The sequence below is a fragment of the Chiloscyllium punctatum genome, chromosome 8 (genome assembly GCF_047496795.1).
Source record: "Chiloscyllium punctatum isolate Juve2018m chromosome 8, sChiPun1.3, whole genome shotgun sequence".
In the NCBI taxonomy this organism is placed as follows: Eukaryota; Metazoa; Chordata; class Chondrichthyes; order Orectolobiformes; family Hemiscylliidae; genus Chiloscyllium; species Chiloscyllium punctatum.
Window position 1 is genome coordinate 73,869,753 of NC_092746.1, and position 19,403 is coordinate 73,889,155.

Here is a 19,403-nt window from a genome sequence, read left to right on the forward strand (position 1 = left end):
TTAGTTATACTGACAAAGTTATTGATTCCAAACAATGGCACCGTATCAGCCATTACTGAAGCCACAATGTAAATGAAAATATAGCCCCACAATTCTATAACATCTTAGAAAAGCCAAGTATGAGACTGAACCATAAGGCTCCCAAGTTCAATCATGAGTTGACTGAGGTATCAAACTTAGCCATAAAGAACACGAAAATTAGTGACAGCAAATCAGAACCAAAACAAAATACTGCAAGTCAATGTTCAAAATGTAAAACCAAAACAGAAAATGTAAGAAACGAGAGAAGGAGCAGAACTTGACCTACTCTTTGGAAATAAGGTAGGGTAAGTGATGGAGGTGTTAGTGTGGGAACCATGATGTGGAGGTGCCAGTGTTGAACTGGGGTGAACAAAGTTAAAAATCACAACACCAGGATGTGGTTCAATAGTTTATTTGGAAATAAAAGCTTTCAGAGCACTGCTCCTTCATCAGCTAGCTAGTGAGGCAGGATCATAGGACACAGAATTTATAGTAAAAGATCACTGTGTCATACAACTGCTGCAATGTATTAAACAAACCTAGATTGCTGTAAAGTCTTTAATCACTTAGAATGGGGTTGCAGGCTTTAATTCATTAATATGAAAATATACTCCATCACACTCGCGCATGCACTCTATCAAGTGCATACATGCCCACACTCTGTCTCTCTCTCGCTCTCTCTCTTGGATGGTCAGCTTTAGCCACAGCAACTATGCTGGGCATAAAGATTGGAAACAGAATTTGATACAAATAAATGTTTTATTTGTACAGATTTGGGCCTCAATGGATTAGTTTGAGGATATTATTTATCATTTGGTTTAAACTGGTGTCAGTGCCTGGCAGAGTTAAAACATTGTTTGTAAATTATAAATAATGTTCTGGAAATTATAAAGAACATCCCAACCCAAAGTGTTTTACTCTCATGAACACCATATTCTTACATTTTCAATTATATTAGTTATGATCTGTGAGAAATGCCAAGTGAATGATCCATCTCTGACTCCGCCAGTGGTCCCAAGTAGTACAAATACCAGTCTTCAGCTAATTGGATTCACTTGATGTGATATCGAAAAACAGTTGGAACATTGGATATTGCACAAAGCTACAAGGCCCTGAGAACATCCCGGCAATAGTACTGAAGACCTGTGCTGCAGAACTTGCCACTTGCCTATCCAAGCTATTCCAGTACAGTTATGAAACAGTCATCCACCCAACAAATGTGGAATATTACCCAGGTATGTCCTGTACATAAAAAGGACAAATTCAACCAGACCAATTATGACCCCATCAGTCTACTCTTGATCATCAGTAAAGTGATGGAAGGTATCATCAACAATGCTATCAAGCAGCACTTGCTTAGTAATGCCCAGTTTGGGTTCCAGCAGGGCCACTCAGCTCCTGATCTCATTACAGCCTTGGTTCAAATATGGACAAAGGTGCTCAATTCCAGAGGTGAGACTGACAGCCCTTGACGTCGACTCAGTATGGAATCAAGGAGTCCTATCAATGGGTATCAGTGTACAAAGTCTCCACTAGTTGGAGTCATACCTGACACATGGGAAGATAGTTGTAGTTGTTGTAGATCAGTCATCCTCAGCAAGTGTTTCTCAGGGTAGTATCTTATACCCACCATCTTCAGCTTCACCATCAATGACCTCCTCTCCATCATAAAGGAGATAAGTGAGGATGCTCATGCAGTGTTCAGCGCCATTCACGACTCTTCCGAAACTGAAACAGTCCATGTTCAAATGCAACAAGATCTGGAGAATACCCAGGGTTGGGCTGACAAGTGACAAACAACATTTATGCCACTCAAATGCCAGGCAATGACCATCTCCAACAAGAGACAATCTAACCATCACCCCTTGACATTCAGTGGTGTTACCATCACTGAATCCCCCACTATCAATATCCTAGGGGTTGCCATTGATCAGAAACTCAACTGGACTAGTCACCTAAACAGAGTGGCTACAAGAGGTCAGAAGCAAGGAATACTGCAGTGAGTAACTCACCACCCTCCACCCCCCCCCCCCCCCCCCCAACTCCTAAAAGCCTGTCCACCATCTACAAGGCACAAGACAGGAGTGCAATGGAATACTGTCCAGTGGCCTGGATGAGTGCAGCTCTAACAACAAAGGAAGTTTGACACCATCCAGGACAAAACCGCTCACTTGACTGGCATCACATCTACAAATATCTACTCCCTACAACACTAATGCTCAGTAGCAGCAGTGTTTACTATCCAGAAAATGCACTGCAGAAATTGACCAAAGATCCTTTTGATAGCACGTTCTAAACCCATGACTCCTTCTGTCTTGAAGGACAAGGGTAGCAGTTACATAGGAAAATCACTCCCCACACGTTTCCCCTCCAAAGCACTCACATCCTGACTTGGAACATATCACTGTTCCTTCACTCTGATCAAAATCCAGGAATTCCCTTCCTAACAGCACCGAGACCAGCTACAGCACATGGATAGCAGCTGTTTGAGAAGGCAGTTCACAATCACCACCTTAAGGGCAATAGGCACAGGCAATAAATGCTGCTCCAGCCAGCAATACCTAGATCCCATGAGCGAATTAAAACATTATCTGCTGTATATCGGGAGATGTTCTTTTGTTTAGCTTTACTGTCATAAATAGAATTCTAATGTATATTAACACCAGAGGGGAGAAAAAAAATTACATCTTCATAATTTGCTACACATACATTTATAAGAAAATATTAGTAGGGCATAAATCGTCAATGTAACTTCATGTTTCTCCCAGCTCATAAATTTTCATTGTGTCCCTATCATTAACTGTAACAATTGTGACACTTGGTTGGCCCCTTAATTACAGCCTCTACTTCAGGGATTTTGTCATTTAATGCCAGAGAAAAAAAAAATCAAAGGATTTATACTTTTATTCATGCTGCTACAGTGGCTTAGTGGTTGTTGCTATTATTCAAGATTACTTCACTTTCAAGGTCTTAGCAATAGTTTTACACACAGGGAGTATAAACCATGACAATGATGTAGCATAGAAAAAATTTACACTTGATGCTAGTTTAAGATTATGGCAAGAACTATCAATTATCTCAGAATGGATCAGAAACACTAGATTGCTTCAGTAATCTCAAATTTCCAGCACAGAAGTTAGCTATTTGTCTTGTTGGTTCTGATATGCCAGTCAGTCAAAAATCTTTGCTTTTTCTTTCCCATTCATAATTCTCCAATTCCTCACCTTCCATACCTGTTCTTTTAAAACAACTTATAGGATAGATCGACAGTAACTTTCCAGATTACAGTGTTCCAGATCCAGAACATTCAAGGAACAGAATTAGCTCACCTGCCTCATAGTCTTACACCCACCTCATAGTCTTACACCCACCATTTTGAATTCATGATCTTTACTGACTGCCCTAACTTCCAAAGGAATTTTCTCCCTACTCCCTGAAACTCTACTATCCCATCTCTTGTTTGCTCCAAGGAGAATATTTCCATAAACCTGAAGCTATTCATTTCTATAAAATTCAGGTGCCTTTTGTTTTTAAATTCCTTCCCCAGAAGTGATCAAAAGGGCTAGCACTTACTGCCCATCCTGAATTGTCCACAGTAACTGATGGTGCTCCCATCTTTTCTGAAGTATGGTACTCTGAACCCTGTCCAGTATTCCAGGTGAAGCTTAACTATCACTGATTTGCATTTGAATCACTGGATTACAGAAAATGGATCACATACAGACACAGTCACACAGCCTGCTAGATCAGTGCTGGTTCCAGCCTAATCTCATTTTGTGTCTTTTTTTTGGGCAGATACTTAAAATCTATCTTTCCATGTTCGTCCTTTCAAAGTTCAGCACCTTACACTTACCATTGGATTCATCTGCTACTTTTCTTCCCACTTCACTATCCTGTCTATATTAATCACAAAATCAAAACACTCGTCATCGTGACCTATAGCACTGCCACCTTTCATAAAATCCATTAACTTTACAAACCTGCTGCATTCCTGTCCAGGTCATACATAAAGATTGGAGGGGGATATGGACTTGGATCATCTTTGAGAGCAAACTATGTCCCAATCTGAAAAATTCCATATTTGCTTCCTGTCACTGAACCAATATTGTATTCATTCTGTTACTTTTCCCTCAACTTTATGTGCTACCACCTACTTAATAAGTACACACAAAACAACTTTCTCTATAAAGCTTTTAAATGTCCAACTACAACATTGATTCCTTTCCTTGATTATCCTGCTACTACCTCAGCATTCAAAACGAGGCAGCCAGATGTCACATGCCTTTAACAAATGCATGCTGCCTACCTTAGATTAGCATTTGTCTTGTCAAACGAAAGCTCAGTTTATCCTCAATAATGACACCAATAGCTTTTCTAGCTTTCCTATCACACACATTCGACTGATCTGTCTGAAATAACTTGGGTTACCCCACCCCTGCTTCTTAACTACTCTAACAATACCAATCTTTCAGTTCTCCGGCACTACTCCTGTGCCCAAACAGTAAAAATTAATTCCTCTGCAATTTGTACCATTTCTTCAAAGAGCAAACTAGGATGTGCTCCCTCTAGACCTGCAATGATAGATCCATCTGATGTTTTTGTGTCCATAAATTCTCTTATTCTAACGCTCAAGTGATCTGTTTACTTTCAAAAGGCAGATGTAAAGTACTTATTTAATATTTGGACTATGTGATTATTTCCTCATGTACTCTTAACAGATGCAATCTTTTCCCCAACTAACTACATGAACTTCATATGATTATTAAATAATCCAGTGTAATATTGCCTGTTAATTTTTCCCAGAACTTCCCCATTTTCCACATTAACTTCTTCAAACTCTGCTGTAGTTTGCACATTCTTACAAGTTATTAACAGAATCTTGTTCTTTGCCTCGAACATAAGCCTCTTCTTCCTGCTTTATTTTGAGCTATATTTATTATCCAGGGAAGAGGAGTTTTCATTTTTCTCCTCTCGTCCTCAAAAAAAGGAATAACCACATTTGTACCCTGACCTTCTTTCTCTGAATGCCCTCCTTTACTGCTTCATCCTGGAGTTTTGTTTCTATCCATTTGCACTGACTTTATTTCAACATCACTAAAATTAGGTCTTGGACAATTGTACATTTTCAAACTTAACATCTTCCAGTCTCTTCCAGGTCTCGTCAAACTGAATTAAGTTGTGATCATAATTAGCTGGAGGTTCTCTAATTGTAACTTGTAAACCTGGAATTTCTTCACTTTGTTTGAAAAAATATCAACCAAGACAGTACAGGACAAATCCTTTTTCTGTATTGTGAAGTTCTAGAAAAGGGCAATTAAAATCTCCTAATTAGCTAGCCATTCATTTTCATTCCAACTTAAATGTCATTCTTATTTCAATGGAAAAGAGTTGAAAACAGGGTTCCAGAGTTACAAATGTCCAATTTACAAATGCTTGCATTTATGAACACAATCTCAAACAGGGCTGTAATTTTAAAGATCTGATGACATACAAACATAAATACAAATGTATTTATGAATGGCTATCTTATATTGGCTTGTATTCCAACTTGCATTCAAATCGACTTGCGAATGTACTTGAGAATGAAACAGTTTTGCAACCTCAGCACGGCTTGTATGATATCCTAGGTGTTTACTTTCTTTCTATCCAGATGCTCAGAGGTTATTAGAAACCAACCAGATATAATGCACAATTGAAATGACATGCTACAATAAGCTTGTTCAATTAATGTGAATAAAGTTGACCTCCTTTTCCCCACTTATCTTAGATGTTGATATATAATTAATGTAAAGCAAATAAAATATATTGCAACTGAAGTCTAAATATTTGGTGCAACTATAAAAACTGCTAAACTAAAATAATACCAAACAAAAAGTTCAAACATCTTTCTTGATTCAGGGGCGTTAGCTGAATTTTAAGATCAGAATAGAAAATGCTGGCAACAGACAACCAACTCAACAACATCTGTGAAGAGGAAATGAAACACACTTGTCATTGTAGCACTGCCTTCCACAACCTCAGGATATCACAAAGCAAAGCAGTATACAGCCAAAGTACCCTTTAAATGTAACTGTTCTTGTACACAACATATCAGTCAATTTGCACATAAAGGTCCACAAACACAGATGATAGCCAAATAATCTGTTTCAGGGATAAATGGTGGCCAGAACGGAGGAGATAATTCTCCAACTCCCCTTAAAAATATTAAAAGGAATTTTTTTTGTTACATCCAGCAAACAAAGTAGTTCTCACTTTAGCATCTCATCCAAAAAGCAACATTTGAAACAGCAAAGAACTCCATCGATCTGAGTATTTAAGCAAATTTTGAACACATTTCTAGAGTTGGGTTGAACATTCAGATCCTGAGGCAAGTTGCTATAGCTGAACCAGGATTTACCACTACACATAACTTTGATCAAAAAGCACTTTCTTTACAAATGTAGATGGCCCTGTTTTGTATGCTGAGCAATGTTTGCATATGCTGAAGTCCTTCAGTGTCTTAATTTATTTTGCAACCTAACCAATTTATATACTTAATGTTTTTAATGCACAATTTCATAAACAATATTCCTTTAGATGCAGGTTTATTCCAGGATTTGAAATTTTAATTAGAATATCTACAGAGTGGACAAAGTTAAAAATTACACAACACCGGGTTATAGTCCAACAGGTTTAATTGGAAGCACACTAGCTTTCATCAGGTGATATCTAGTGTGCTTCCAATTAAACCTGTTGGACTATAACCTGGTGTTGTGTGATTTTTAAACTTTGTACACCCCAGTCCAACACCGGCATCTCCGAATCATGACTACAGAGTGGAAGCAAGCAATTCAGCCCATCAAGTCTACTCTGACACTCTGAAGAGCATTTCACCCAGAATGTCCCCTTACCCCTCCCCTGCATTTCCCATGGTTAATCCATCTAGCCTGCACGTCTGTGGGACTGTAGGAAACCAACAATCACGGGGAGAATACGCAAATTCCACTCTGGACAATCACCAAAGGCCGGAATCAAATCCAGTGCTGAGAGGGAGCAGTGCTAACCACGAAGCAGCCGAAGACATTATCTTACATTACAACAAACATCTAAATAACAAACATTCATTTTATATCACGTTATATTAAATCTATAAATTCTAGTCTTTACTAACATGACAAGAAGAGTTAAATTTAAACAATTTTCAGATAAAGAGGAGGATAAGATGATATCATGGTTGCAAGAAACATGAGGAGTGCACACAATTGGCAGAGCAAGTGAAACAGAAGTATATATAATATATATAAAAAATACATATATATTTCAAATTAATATAATGCTTAAAGATCAGATATCCCAAATGCTGTCAAATGTGCAACTTTTGAGGTACAGTCATTGCTATCATCTAGGAAAGACGGTCGTCATTTTGATCACAAGAACATCCTACAGTAAATCCAAACCAAGCAAGCTTACTTTTGTTATTTCAGAGATAACTATTGGCCAGACCACTAGTGATTGATTTTCTGATTTTCAAAAGAGTGCGCCCTGGCTTTTTACATCCAGCCCAAGGGCTTCTTAAGACCTTGGTTTAACCCCTTGCTGAAAAGACAATAGTTTTCAACAATATAATGCACTCTCAGTATTACACGAAATGTCAGCCTGGCCCCAGATGGAGATGTGTACATGTAACAGCTTGAGTCAAAGTCAAAGTGTTGTCAACTGACAGTTGACACCTAGAATACAATTCAACCAAACGATCATACAAAATCAAAACACTTACTTGCTTTTTCCTTTATACACTGTGGCATAGGACCCTTCGCCTAGTTTTTCTAATTTTTCATACGAGTCAGCTTTTCCAAATTTAGGGCTCGTTGGCTAAAAGGGGAAAGAAAAGGAATAGATTTGAAGCAACAGTTCAACTTTCAGAAGTTAACACTTTTATACTTCAGAATTATTTCAAAATGTACCAACATAATGTATACTTCATGGTGACATCATTAACCGAGATAAAGGAATGAATCTCAACTGTATAAAAATGGCAAGAATAGCATTGTTGCATCGCATAACTATGAAATTCCAACTTTTATAAAATGGACACCAGGTGTTTACGAAGTGGAAGCAGAAAATACTGGAAAGGTGCAGGGTGGCGGTTGTCAGATCCTCAGTATGGACGGAGGGCAAATGAACATTCTCCTCCAGTCTCTGGGATTTGGCTCCATTTGATTTCTCAAATAATGTCATATTGCCCTCACCCCTCTCAAAGTCTCAGCTCTCCACCTAATGCATGCTCATACATTCCAACCAATACCCTGAGCCACACCCAATAGCCTCATACTTTATGACCTCATCCACCCCAGTAGCCCTTTACTAGCTGTGTCAATATGATGCAAACTGATACCAATTTATGGTTTACACTCACTCTTACTTTTAAATTGTATTCCATAGTTCTCTCACCCACAAGATGAAATATCCTTTCAACATCCACTCTGTCAAATCCCCTCAGATTCTGATATGTTTCAATAGGATTGTGCCTCACATTCTTCTGAATATGAATTAATTCAGGATCAAGCTACCTAACCTTCCCTCAAATGCATCTCGCCATACCGACAGTCACTCAGGTGAACCTCTCAAAATCCCTTCCACTGAAGGTATTTCCCTTCTGAAATAGGAGATCAAAACTGTACATAGTAATTCTGATATCATCACACCAATACTCTATAACTGTAGCGAAGCATCCTTATTTCAATAAGGTAAAAACAATGACTGCAGATGCTGAAAACCAAATACTGGATTAGTGGTGCTGGAAGAGCACAGCAGTTCAGGCAGCATCCAACGAGCAGAGAAATAGACGTTTCGGGCAAAAGCCCTTCATCAGGAATAAAGGCAGTGAGCCTGAAGCGTGGAGAGATAAGCTAGAGGAGGGTGGGGGTGGGGAGAGAGTAGCATAGTGTACAATGGGTGAGTGGGGGAGGAGATGAAGGTGATAGGTCAAGGAGGAGAGGGTGGAGTGGATAGGTGGAAAAGATGATAGGCAGGTCGGACAAGTCCGGACAAGTCAAGAAGACAGTGCTGAGCTGGAAGTTTGAAACTAGGATGAGGTGGGGGAAGGGGAACTGAGGAAGCTGTTGAAGTCCACATTGATGCCCTGGGGTTGAAGTGTTCCGAGGCAGAAGATGAGGCGTTCTTCCTCCAGGCGTCTGGTGGTGAGGGAGCGGCGGTGAAGGAGGCCCAGGACCTCCATGTCCTCAGCGGAGTGGGGGGGGGGGGGGGGGGGGGGGGGGGGGGGGTTGAAATGTTGGGCCACGGGGCGGTTTGGTTGATTAGCGCGGGTGTCTCGGAGACGTTCCCTAAAGCGCTCTGCTAGGAGGCGCCCAGTCTCCCCAATGTAGAGGAGACCACATCGGGAGCAACGGATACAATTAATGATATTGGTGGATGTGCAGGTAAAACTTTGATGTATGTGGAAGGCTCCTTTAGGGCCTTGGATAGAGGTGAGGGAGGAGGTGTGGGCACAGGTTTTACAGTTCCTGCGGTGGCAGGGGAAAGTGCCAGAATGTGAGGGTGGGTCGTAGGGGGGTGTGGACCTGACCAGGTAGTCACAGAGGGAACGGTCTTTGCAGAAGGCGGAAAGGGGTGGGGAGGGAAATATATCCCTGGTGGTGGGGTCTTTTTGGAGGTGGCGGAAATGTCGGCGGATGATTTGGTTGATGCGAAGGTTTGTAGGGTGGAAGGTGAGCACCAGGGGCGTTCTGTCCTTGTTACGGTTGGAGGGGTGGGGTCTGAGGGCGGAGGTGCGAGATGTGGACGAGATGCATTGGAGGGCATCTTCAACCACGTGGGAAGGGAAATTGCGGTCTCTAAAGGAGGCGGCCATCTGGTGTGTTCTATGGTGGAACTGGTCCTCCTGGGAGCAGATACGGCAGAGGCGGAGAAATTGGGAATACGGGATGGCATTTTTGCAAGAGATAGGGTGGGAAGAGGTGTAATCCAGGTAGCTATGGGAGTTGGTGGGTTTGTAAAAAAATGTCAATGTCAAGTAAGTCCAGTCTCCTAATGATCGTCATATTTGACTTCCTAACCTGTTATTTTACCTGGCATACTAATATTGTGATTCAAGTACCAGCATACCTGGATCCCTCTGTACCACAATTCTGCAATGTTTCTCATTTAAACCACATGCTGTTTTTTGATTCTTATTGACAATGAGGACTAGTTCAGTTTCCCACATTATATTCAATTGGCCATATTTTTGCCTGTTCATTTAAAACATCTATAGGAATATAACACAATTATACTTTCTTGACATCTTAGAGTTCTACCTATCCTTGAATTATCAAGAAACGTAGCAACCAAACATTTAAACCTTTCAGTCAAGTCATTGATACAAATTATAAATAGTTGAGGCCCCAGCACTATCTTGTGACAGGCCACTAGTCACAGCTTCTCCAGCTGAAAATGACCAATGTCTTGTCTGTCCATTTCCAGACAGGCAAGAAATCCTTTATCCATCTTCATTTGTTACCTCCACATTGTGAGTTTTAATATTTTGCAGCCACCTTTGATGTTTGATAGTGTTAAGCGTCTTCTAGAAATTTAAGTACATGACATTTTCAAATTCCTTTTTTCCGCGTTGCTTGTTACTTCCAAAAAGAACTCCAGCATGTTGGTCATATATGATATCCCTTTCACAATGTACTGTTACATTGGGATTTAAGTGAACCAGTAAGACCTCTTTAATAATAGATTAGCGTTGACACCACTGTTTTTCTTCGTTTTTGGTTTGGAACAAACAGCCGAGGCAAGAGTTTTGGTCTTTGAGCAGCAGTTTGCTTTAAAGAAAGGCATGAAGGACAAACAAGCTGATAATGGTTTCCCGGAACCAGCCTGGAAGGTTAATTGCAGGTTGACTATTGTTCTCAGAATACTCTAGACATTTCTGCATCCAAGATACATTATGCTCAAGGATGAGCAGAGGCTTTGATGTTAGAAGGACCATTGCAGGGAGGCCGATGCTGACCAGTCAAAGAACGTTGAAACCGAAAGAATAACTATACGTTGATTTTTTTTCTCATTAGGCAGAAGACAATGTGGCAATGAAAGCTGCTGGGCAGAGTTCTAGTTGCTCTATAGTTATCCTGGAGTTATCAAATTATTGAAAGTTTTGAGAAAAGAATCCCAGTTTAGAAGGATTTTGTGATTATTCCTCTGAGCATGCTGGAAACTATTTGCACGAATCGGAATTATTCACAAGCAAATAAACTGCATGTATTGTTTAAATTCTGAAGTCACCATAAACTGAGGATTTCTGAAGGAGCAGGTTCCCGTCATGGAACCACTGAATTGATAAATTTACAATTTTAAAAAAAAAATATTCCTTAACAAGTCTAACTAGGAGAAATGATTTGGAGATGCCGGTGTTAGACTGGGGTGTACAAAGTTAAAAATCACAACACCAGGTTATAGTCCAAAAGTTTAATTGGAAGCACTAGCTCTCAGAGTGCTGCTCCTTCATCAGGTGGTTGTGGAGGACACAACTGTAAGACATAGAATTTACAGCAAAAGTTTACAGTGTGTTATAATTGAAATTATATGTTGAAAAATACCTTGATTGTTTGTTAAGTCTCTCGTCTGTTAGTATGATCATGTTAGTTTCACTTCTTTGATATAAAAATCACAAAACTTCTTTTTTAAAAAGTTACAGTCTCAGGTGAACTTTAACAATTGGTGTAAACCCAGATTAGGTGTTGCATAATTGGCCTCCGTGTGCTGTTGTCTGTTCCATAATGTTTAGACTGATTCTAACCTAAAAAATGAATTAACAGAATCTTACATGGATTCATACAGTTTTTGAGCAAAGTACAATGTAACCCTGCAAGTACAACTTCACCCCACAAATGTGGGTGTGTAGGTGGGTTTGTGTGCATGTGTGTGTGCGCGTGCACACACACGTGGGGTAGGGGAGTTGTGAGTGTCTGTGAGAGTGTGTGTATATGTGTGTGTGCGTGTGCATGTGAGAATGAGTGAGTGTAAAAGGGGTCTAAGCCTGTGAGAGGGTGCATGTGTAGACAGTGTGGCGATTATGATCGAAGACAACAGGGTTTAAAGCACAGACATTAGACTACCACATTGGTTAACTTAGCTCTACTAAAGTTAGTCTAAATAATAAATATAAGCTACAAATTTGGTTTCTAATATGTGGTGTTCATTGTACAGTCTGGTTAGGAGTTGTTCAGTGATTTTGAGGATCACTGAACAATTTTACTGTGTTACAAATCCAGAGATAGAGAGGCTGGTAAAAATACAACATTGAAAAAGGCATCTGGATGGCTACATGAATAGGAAGGGCTTAGAGAGATATGGGCCAAATGCTGGCAAATGAAAGGAGATCAGCTTGGGATATCTGGTTGGCACAGATGAGTTGGACCGAAGGGTCTGCTTCTGTGCTGTATGATTTAGTCTACAAAAGATAGTGTACTAGCAGAGATTAAAGATGCGCTAACAGATAGAAAACACAATGGGAATAAACAGGTCATTGCTCACACTGACAGGCTGTGACTAGTGAATTCTGCAAGGATCAGGTCTTAGACACCAGCTGTCCACAATGTCAATAGTCTTGATAGGAGGGGCCAAATATAATACTTCCAATTTTGCAGATGAAACAAAGTGAGTTGTGAGGAAGTTATAAAAGCAGCTTTAAGGGGAATTAGACAGGCTTAGTGAGTGGGCAAGAACATGACAGATGGAATTTAGGGAGCAAAAAGTGTAAAAGTTCTCTCATTTGGTAAGAAGGACACATTTGCAGAGTTATGACCCCACAAGTTTACATGTTAATATACCTAGGTGCCCTTATTAATAGGTCACTGAAGGCTAACATGCAAATGCAAAAGAATATTAAGGTGATGAATTGAATGTTACCTTTATTGCAAGAGGATCAGACTATTGGAGAAGTGAAGTCATATCAATTATACAGGAGCTTGACTAGACTGCACCCGGAGTAGTGCATGCAGTTTTGGTCTCATTACCTCAGAAAGGATATTATTGATGTTGAGGTAGTGCAATGAAGGTTCACCAGACTTCTTCCCAGGATGATGGGTCTATCCTATAAATATGAATTGGGCAAACTAAGCTTGTTTTCTCTCAAATTGAGGAATGAGAGGTTCTGTCATTGAAACTCAGAAAATACTTGAGGGATTGATATCACAGGTGCAGTTTAGATGCTTCTGCTAGTTGGGGAGCCTATAACCAGGAGGAAGGTAGGTTTTGGAGGGATATGGGCCAGGTGCTGGCAGCTGGGACTAGATTGGGTTGGGATATCTAGTCGGCATGGACGGGTTGGGCCGAAGAGTCTGTTTCCGTGCTGTACATCTCTATGACTCTATGACTGAGCAGAGGAAAATTCCTCTTACTCAGATGATTGAGAATCTTTTCAATTATTTATATCAGAAAACTATGGAAGCTCAAACAGAATGGTGGAGAAACCCAACAGGTCAGGCAGCATCTGGCAAGCCAAAAGCAGAGTCAACATACTCAGGGTAGTACAACTTCTTCAGAAACAAAATAAGAAGCTGTGAAGTCATACCAGACTCCTAAAAGTTAACTCTATTGCCAAACATATGCTGCCAGACTAGAGTTTCTCAAGTGTTTTGTGCATTTCCTTCAGATTTGCAGCAGTGTTTTGCCTTTCTGACTGTGGAAGTTCAGTCCTTGAATCTGCTTCAGACAATTGTTGGATTTTGGATTCTCATGGTGGCAAGATAATCATGAGCAAAAAGCAATGAAGTGTTCAGTCGCCCATGACCATATTAAATGGTTTGATCACTGAAAAGCCTTCCCTTACTCCTACACTCTCCACTTGCATGGAAGAATGCAGCTCCAAGAACACTCAATTAGCTCAACACTATCCAGGACAAAGTTATCTTCATGATTACTACAACATTCACCTTTAAAAAAGGTCTGAACATTCATTCCCTCTATCACTGGGGCACAGTAGTAGCCTGCACCATCCACAAGATGTACTGCAGCTACTCACAATGAATCATGCAACAGCATCTTCCAAACATGCAACCTTTACCATCTAGAAAGACAAGGGCAGCTGACTCAAAGGAACACCACCACCACCAAGTTCCTCTCCAAGTCACACACCTGCCTTGAAATGATAACGTCATTTTGTCACTGGGTTAAAATTCTAGAAGTACATTCCTTACAGAACACTGGGTGCACCTACACCACATGGCCTATAGGAACAGCTCTGCAATATCTTCTGAAGTGCAGAAATGAGTGAATAACAAACATTACCCTTGCCAGTAATTTTGATTTATATCCTGTCATAGAATGGAAACAAAAAAAAAATCCATCTTTTGACAAAATAATGGCATGGATGGGATGCTCTTTGAAAGGTCGGTGCAAACTTGATCGGTCAAATGGCCTGCATCCACACTGTAGGGATTCAATGATCCATGATTTCCTGAATGATGCTTCAGTCAAAAAGGAAATGCTAAACCAAACTTTAAACACTGTACTTGGTTATCAAATTTTAATATCATAATTCAGCAGCAAAAAAGACTAAGATTAACAAGAGACTTTGCTAACCTTTCAGCAATAACAGTTAAGATCGCTTTCTTTTCTGCTCATTACTTCTTTTATTCATGCTGCACAATTAGAATCCAGAAGTCCATATCTGGAACAACAGAGACCAGAGAAGAAATGCTGAGGCTGTACAGTGCCCCTGTGGAGTCGCATATGGAGTTCTGTATTTAATTCCAAACACTGTGCTGTCAACCTACATGAATGTGTACGTAAAGGCAAAGAACAGCAACAAAACGGATCCGTGGTGTATGGTTGCTATTAGCCCAGTGCATAGGTATGAGCTTGAGGGATATTACATATATTCAAATCCCAGAATATGGAAAGAAGGGAATAAAACCATGTGGGGAAACCTTTGTGCAGGTATAAAATATTAAAATTACAGTTATAAAGTAAATTCAAAACACTAATTTCAGGAACTAAGACCAGAAAGCAAAATGCAAAATGGAGAAGATCTCCTTCGAAAAAGAGAAATTCTTAGAACATATTATTCTGAATAGAGTTAAATACATTCAGATTATTAAAAATGCAACTGGAATCTATGATAATTTGAGTGACTTCCCTTGCATTCGAGTTTTCCATTTTAAACATGCAGGAACATCCATACCAGTCAGATCATGGTAGAACTATTTTCTACTATTTTGTTCTCAATGGTCTTACTGCCTTATGCTGCTTTAAGTTGACTGGCAATGTACTGTCTAACTTGGCAAAGGTGTTGCTCATTGAGGCTCTGATATATTACAAGTTACCAGACATCTGAAAATAGGGAGATCAGAAACCATAGGTCACACAGTGTCCTTTATACATGGTAAGGATTGGAATAGAGATTCGTGAAAGAGTTATTAAAATATTCACTACATTCAACATAAAATGTGAAGGAGGTGGTGAAGAAAGTCATGACCAGGGTAAAATAGGAAAATTGTGGCAAGATTTTAAAAAGACAACACAACAAAAACTGGAATTCCACATTGGGCTTGGAGAAATTCAAATGAGACTCCAGCAACTCAGTACATTGGTATAGATGTAGGAATATAGCAAAATGTAAATAATGCAAATGTAGTTGAAAAGCAAAATTAAAAATGAGGCCAAAAACTCAAGGTAAAGAAAATATAAAGAGAAACAGGTAAATAAAACATAACCAATAAAAAGGAAACTTAAAAGAAAATCTTATGGAAGCAACGATTTTATTGAAAGGAAAATTCTGCTGGAACGTAAAAATAGATCCGCTGCAGTAATAAGACCAAACACTACTCAGCACTGAGCTCAACATTTCATATTTTACAAAAGCAGACCTGGATGACCTAGAAAAGCAGACCTAGAAATTAATAAAGAGAGAAAGAAAACAGTACAGGCTCCAAGCAGAATGCTTTAAACAAAGTTGCCTTAGTCTTACTATATCATAGGGCTACTCTCCCATTAGAGAGACACAACTATTGGTGGCTTAACCTAAGTGTCACCATGTCTCAGATGAGGGGAAAGGTTGACGAACAAAATCCTTCATGGTAACCTCAGCCATCGCAGGAATTAAATACACCTCACATTGCGAACCAGCCACCCAATACCAAACTTGTAACACTCTAGGCCTCTGGCACAAAGATGAAGGGATGAAGGGATAAACCAGATATCAGGCTAAACAAATCTGACTAGCATTATAACAGCTAGATCAGAGTCACGTGCAAAGTAAATTCAACATTTATATTCTTCTAACATTCACATTGAATTAAAATGCCCAAGTTTCGGTCAAACTGTAGGTTTTGATTTTACAATGACAGACTATTATACTTTTGCAATGCTACCATGTTGGTTGAGTAATATTTTCCTTAGTGCTGTGCTCATGTTGTCAGCACATGGAACTGTTAATGTCAACATGGACTTTTAAAAAAAAAATTTCTGTAATATCTTCTCTTGTGACAGCAAGTAGTTATTCTCTTGATATAACTTGCAGAACACAGTGGTTTCTATACATCAATAGTGATCCATTCATTACGATTTGTCTGAATCACAGTTTGATTTTGTGAAAGTGAATCTTAATGGAAAGTTTTGCTTTACGATGACCTGATCATTCCTTTGATAACAGTATGGTTCAGGTTCTCATGCATTATTCATTACCATGAATCATTATCCCAGTGGCACATTATGAGCTACTTTTACACAGGAATGTAAGAAATAGTAACAGAAGTCGGACATTTGGCCCATCAAGCCTGTTCTATCATTCAACAGCTGCATGGCTGATCTACTCTAGGCTTCAACTTCTCTTTCATGCCTCTTCGTAGCCATCAACTGCTTGATATTGCTTATCTACTAATATCCTCTAATTACTTGCAATGATCTAGGCTCCACAACTCTCCAGGTAGCAAATTCTAGACATTCACTACCCTCAGAATTTCTTCACATCTCAAGTTTTAAATGAGCACCCCTTTGTTCTGTAACCACATCCATTAATCAAGATTTCCTCACTAGCATAAATATCTTCTCAGCATCTAACCTACAACTCCCCTCAGAATCTTGCATGTTTTAGTTAGGCTTCAATAACACTCAAGCAGCTGGACACCATCCAGCCTGCTTGATTGGTGCCACATGCACAAATATCCACTCCCTCCACCACCAACGCTCAAAAGCAGCAGTATGTCCTGCAGAAAGTCACTAAGGCTCCTTGGACAGCAACTTCCAAACCCATGATCATTACAAAGACAGGGGCAGCAGATAATCTGGAATGTCACCAAAACTCACTAAACTCCCCTCCTAGCCACTGACCATCCTGACTTGGAAATATACATTACTGCTCTTTCAGTGTTACCAAATCAAAATCCCCAAATCCTCCCTCACAAATGTCATTCTGGGTCTACCTGCACGCAAATACAAGGCAGCTCACCACCACCACCACCACCTTCTCAAAGACTATTTGAGAAAGGGTAACAAATGCTGGTCCATACAGTGATGACCACACCACATATCAAGGAATGTCCCTCTAAATACTTCTAAATTCTAATAAAAGCCTACTTTGTTTAGCTGTTTTTGATAAGTAAACCCCATAATCACAGTTAATATCCAAGTTAATCTTTTTTGGACAGCCTCCAATGCCATATATCCTTTTTTAAATATGCGGGCCAAAAATTCTACATCACACTCCAAAAGGTGACCTGACCAACACCCCTGTATAGTTATAACATGACTTGTCTATTTTTCAATTGAAATCGCCCCAGTCAATAAAGGCCTTTTGCCTTCTTAATTGCTTGCTGCATGTGTATGTTACTGTGTTTCTAAATTCCCTTCAACTCCTTTTCGGAGTGTCTCTCCATTTGAATAATAATCTGCCTTTTGACGCTTCCTACCAACATAGCATAAATTCTCACTTTCCTACTTTAACTCCATTTGTTAAAGTTTTGCCCAATCATTCAGCCCATCTATAACCCCTTTCAGGTTCTTTGCATAGTCATCACAACATGCCCTCCCAGCTATTTTTGTATAAGCTGCAAATTTGGATACATTACACTCTGCTCTATTCTCCAGTCATTACAGCTATGTCATTAGATTGCATTAAGCTTTTCTAAAAGGTCTTGCTATTTCTTGCTTAAACAGGGACGCTAGCATTTTCCTAATGAAAACTGCTAAGCTACCTGGCTTACAGTTTCCTATTTTCTGTCTCCCTCCTTCCTTCAGCAGAGATGTCAGGTTAACAATGTTCCATTCTACTGGAACTCTCCCAGAATCCATTGAACGGATGCCAGCTTGATCACTGCAGCCATTTCATTTAAAGCCATTGATGCAGTCCATCAGGTCCTGGCAATTTGCCTGCCTTTTGTCCCATTAGTTTGTCAATATTTTGTTCCTTCTGATAGAAGCTGTTACAAGATATTTTCCTTCCATTAGAATCACAATTGTTACCACCTAAGATGTCATTCTGCCTATGGTGCCTGCCCCATTTCCATTACCTAGTGCCAATTTCTTGCCTTTCCCTCCTACCCCTGCAAAGCATTTCTATCCAAATAACCATCTGATGATATCCTTAATGCCTCTTTTGAACCTACCTTCACCACATTTCCAGCTAGAGCATTCACTAACCAAATGACTCGCTGTGAGAAAACTATTTTTCTCATCAGCCTGACTGCATTTGCAATTCACTTCAAATCTAGACCCTCTCATTCTTGTTTCTTTTACAAGCAGAACAGGTACCTCCCATCTATTCTGGCCAGCCTACTCAGGATTTTGAAAACCAGTATGAAATCTCTTCTCAGCCATCCTCTCACTGGGAAAAAAAAAGTCAAGTTCATTAAATAATCTTCATAAGTGAAGTTTTTCATTCTTGTAAACCATTTCTGAAGTCTTTCCAATACATCCCAACTTTCCTATAATATGCTGTCTACAACATAACTCTCAAGCTGAGATCTAGCAAGAGAGTTGTACAAGTTCACCAACACCTTCTTGCTCCTGTCCTCTATGCCCCCATTAAGCCAAGGACACTTACTCGGTCTACTCATTCTGCCACCTTCAATGATTGGGCACACATACATCCACATCCCTTTCTTTCTGCACTTTACATTGAAAGATTGTGAAATAGGTGGTATGATGTTTTTCTTCTCAAATTGCATCAACTCTTTTCTGCATTGAACCTTATCTGTCACCTAACCGCCCTCTGACTTGTTAATGTGTGCACTTGTGTAAATTTTCCATTCATTACATTAAACTTCTTCACTAAAAGTCAACTCATGTTATTATTGACCAAGTCAGTATGACATCATTAAACATTTGCCTGCAATTTATAGCTGAAAATGTCATGCATACTTCATTTTGTTGGCCACAATACTGTCCTTTATAGCATCACA

At 39.6% G+C, this 19,403-nt stretch overlaps 1 protein-coding gene across 5 annotated transcripts in view; it reads right to left on the reverse strand.

The window, feature by feature from the left end:
• Positions 1 to 19,403, reverse strand: part of cdk14 (cyclin dependent kinase 14) — a 672,936-nt gene that overhangs the window by 446,490 nt on the left and 207,043 nt on the right. For all 5 annotated transcript variants that reach the window (XM_072575800.1, XM_072575798.1, XM_072575802.1 and 2 more), the window contains one exon: positions 7,778 to 7,872. In XM_072575800.1, the coding sequence (XP_072431901.1) occupies positions 7,778 to 7,872 (95 nt within the window). The remainder of the gene's footprint in view (positions 1 to 7,777; positions 7,873 to 19,403) is intronic.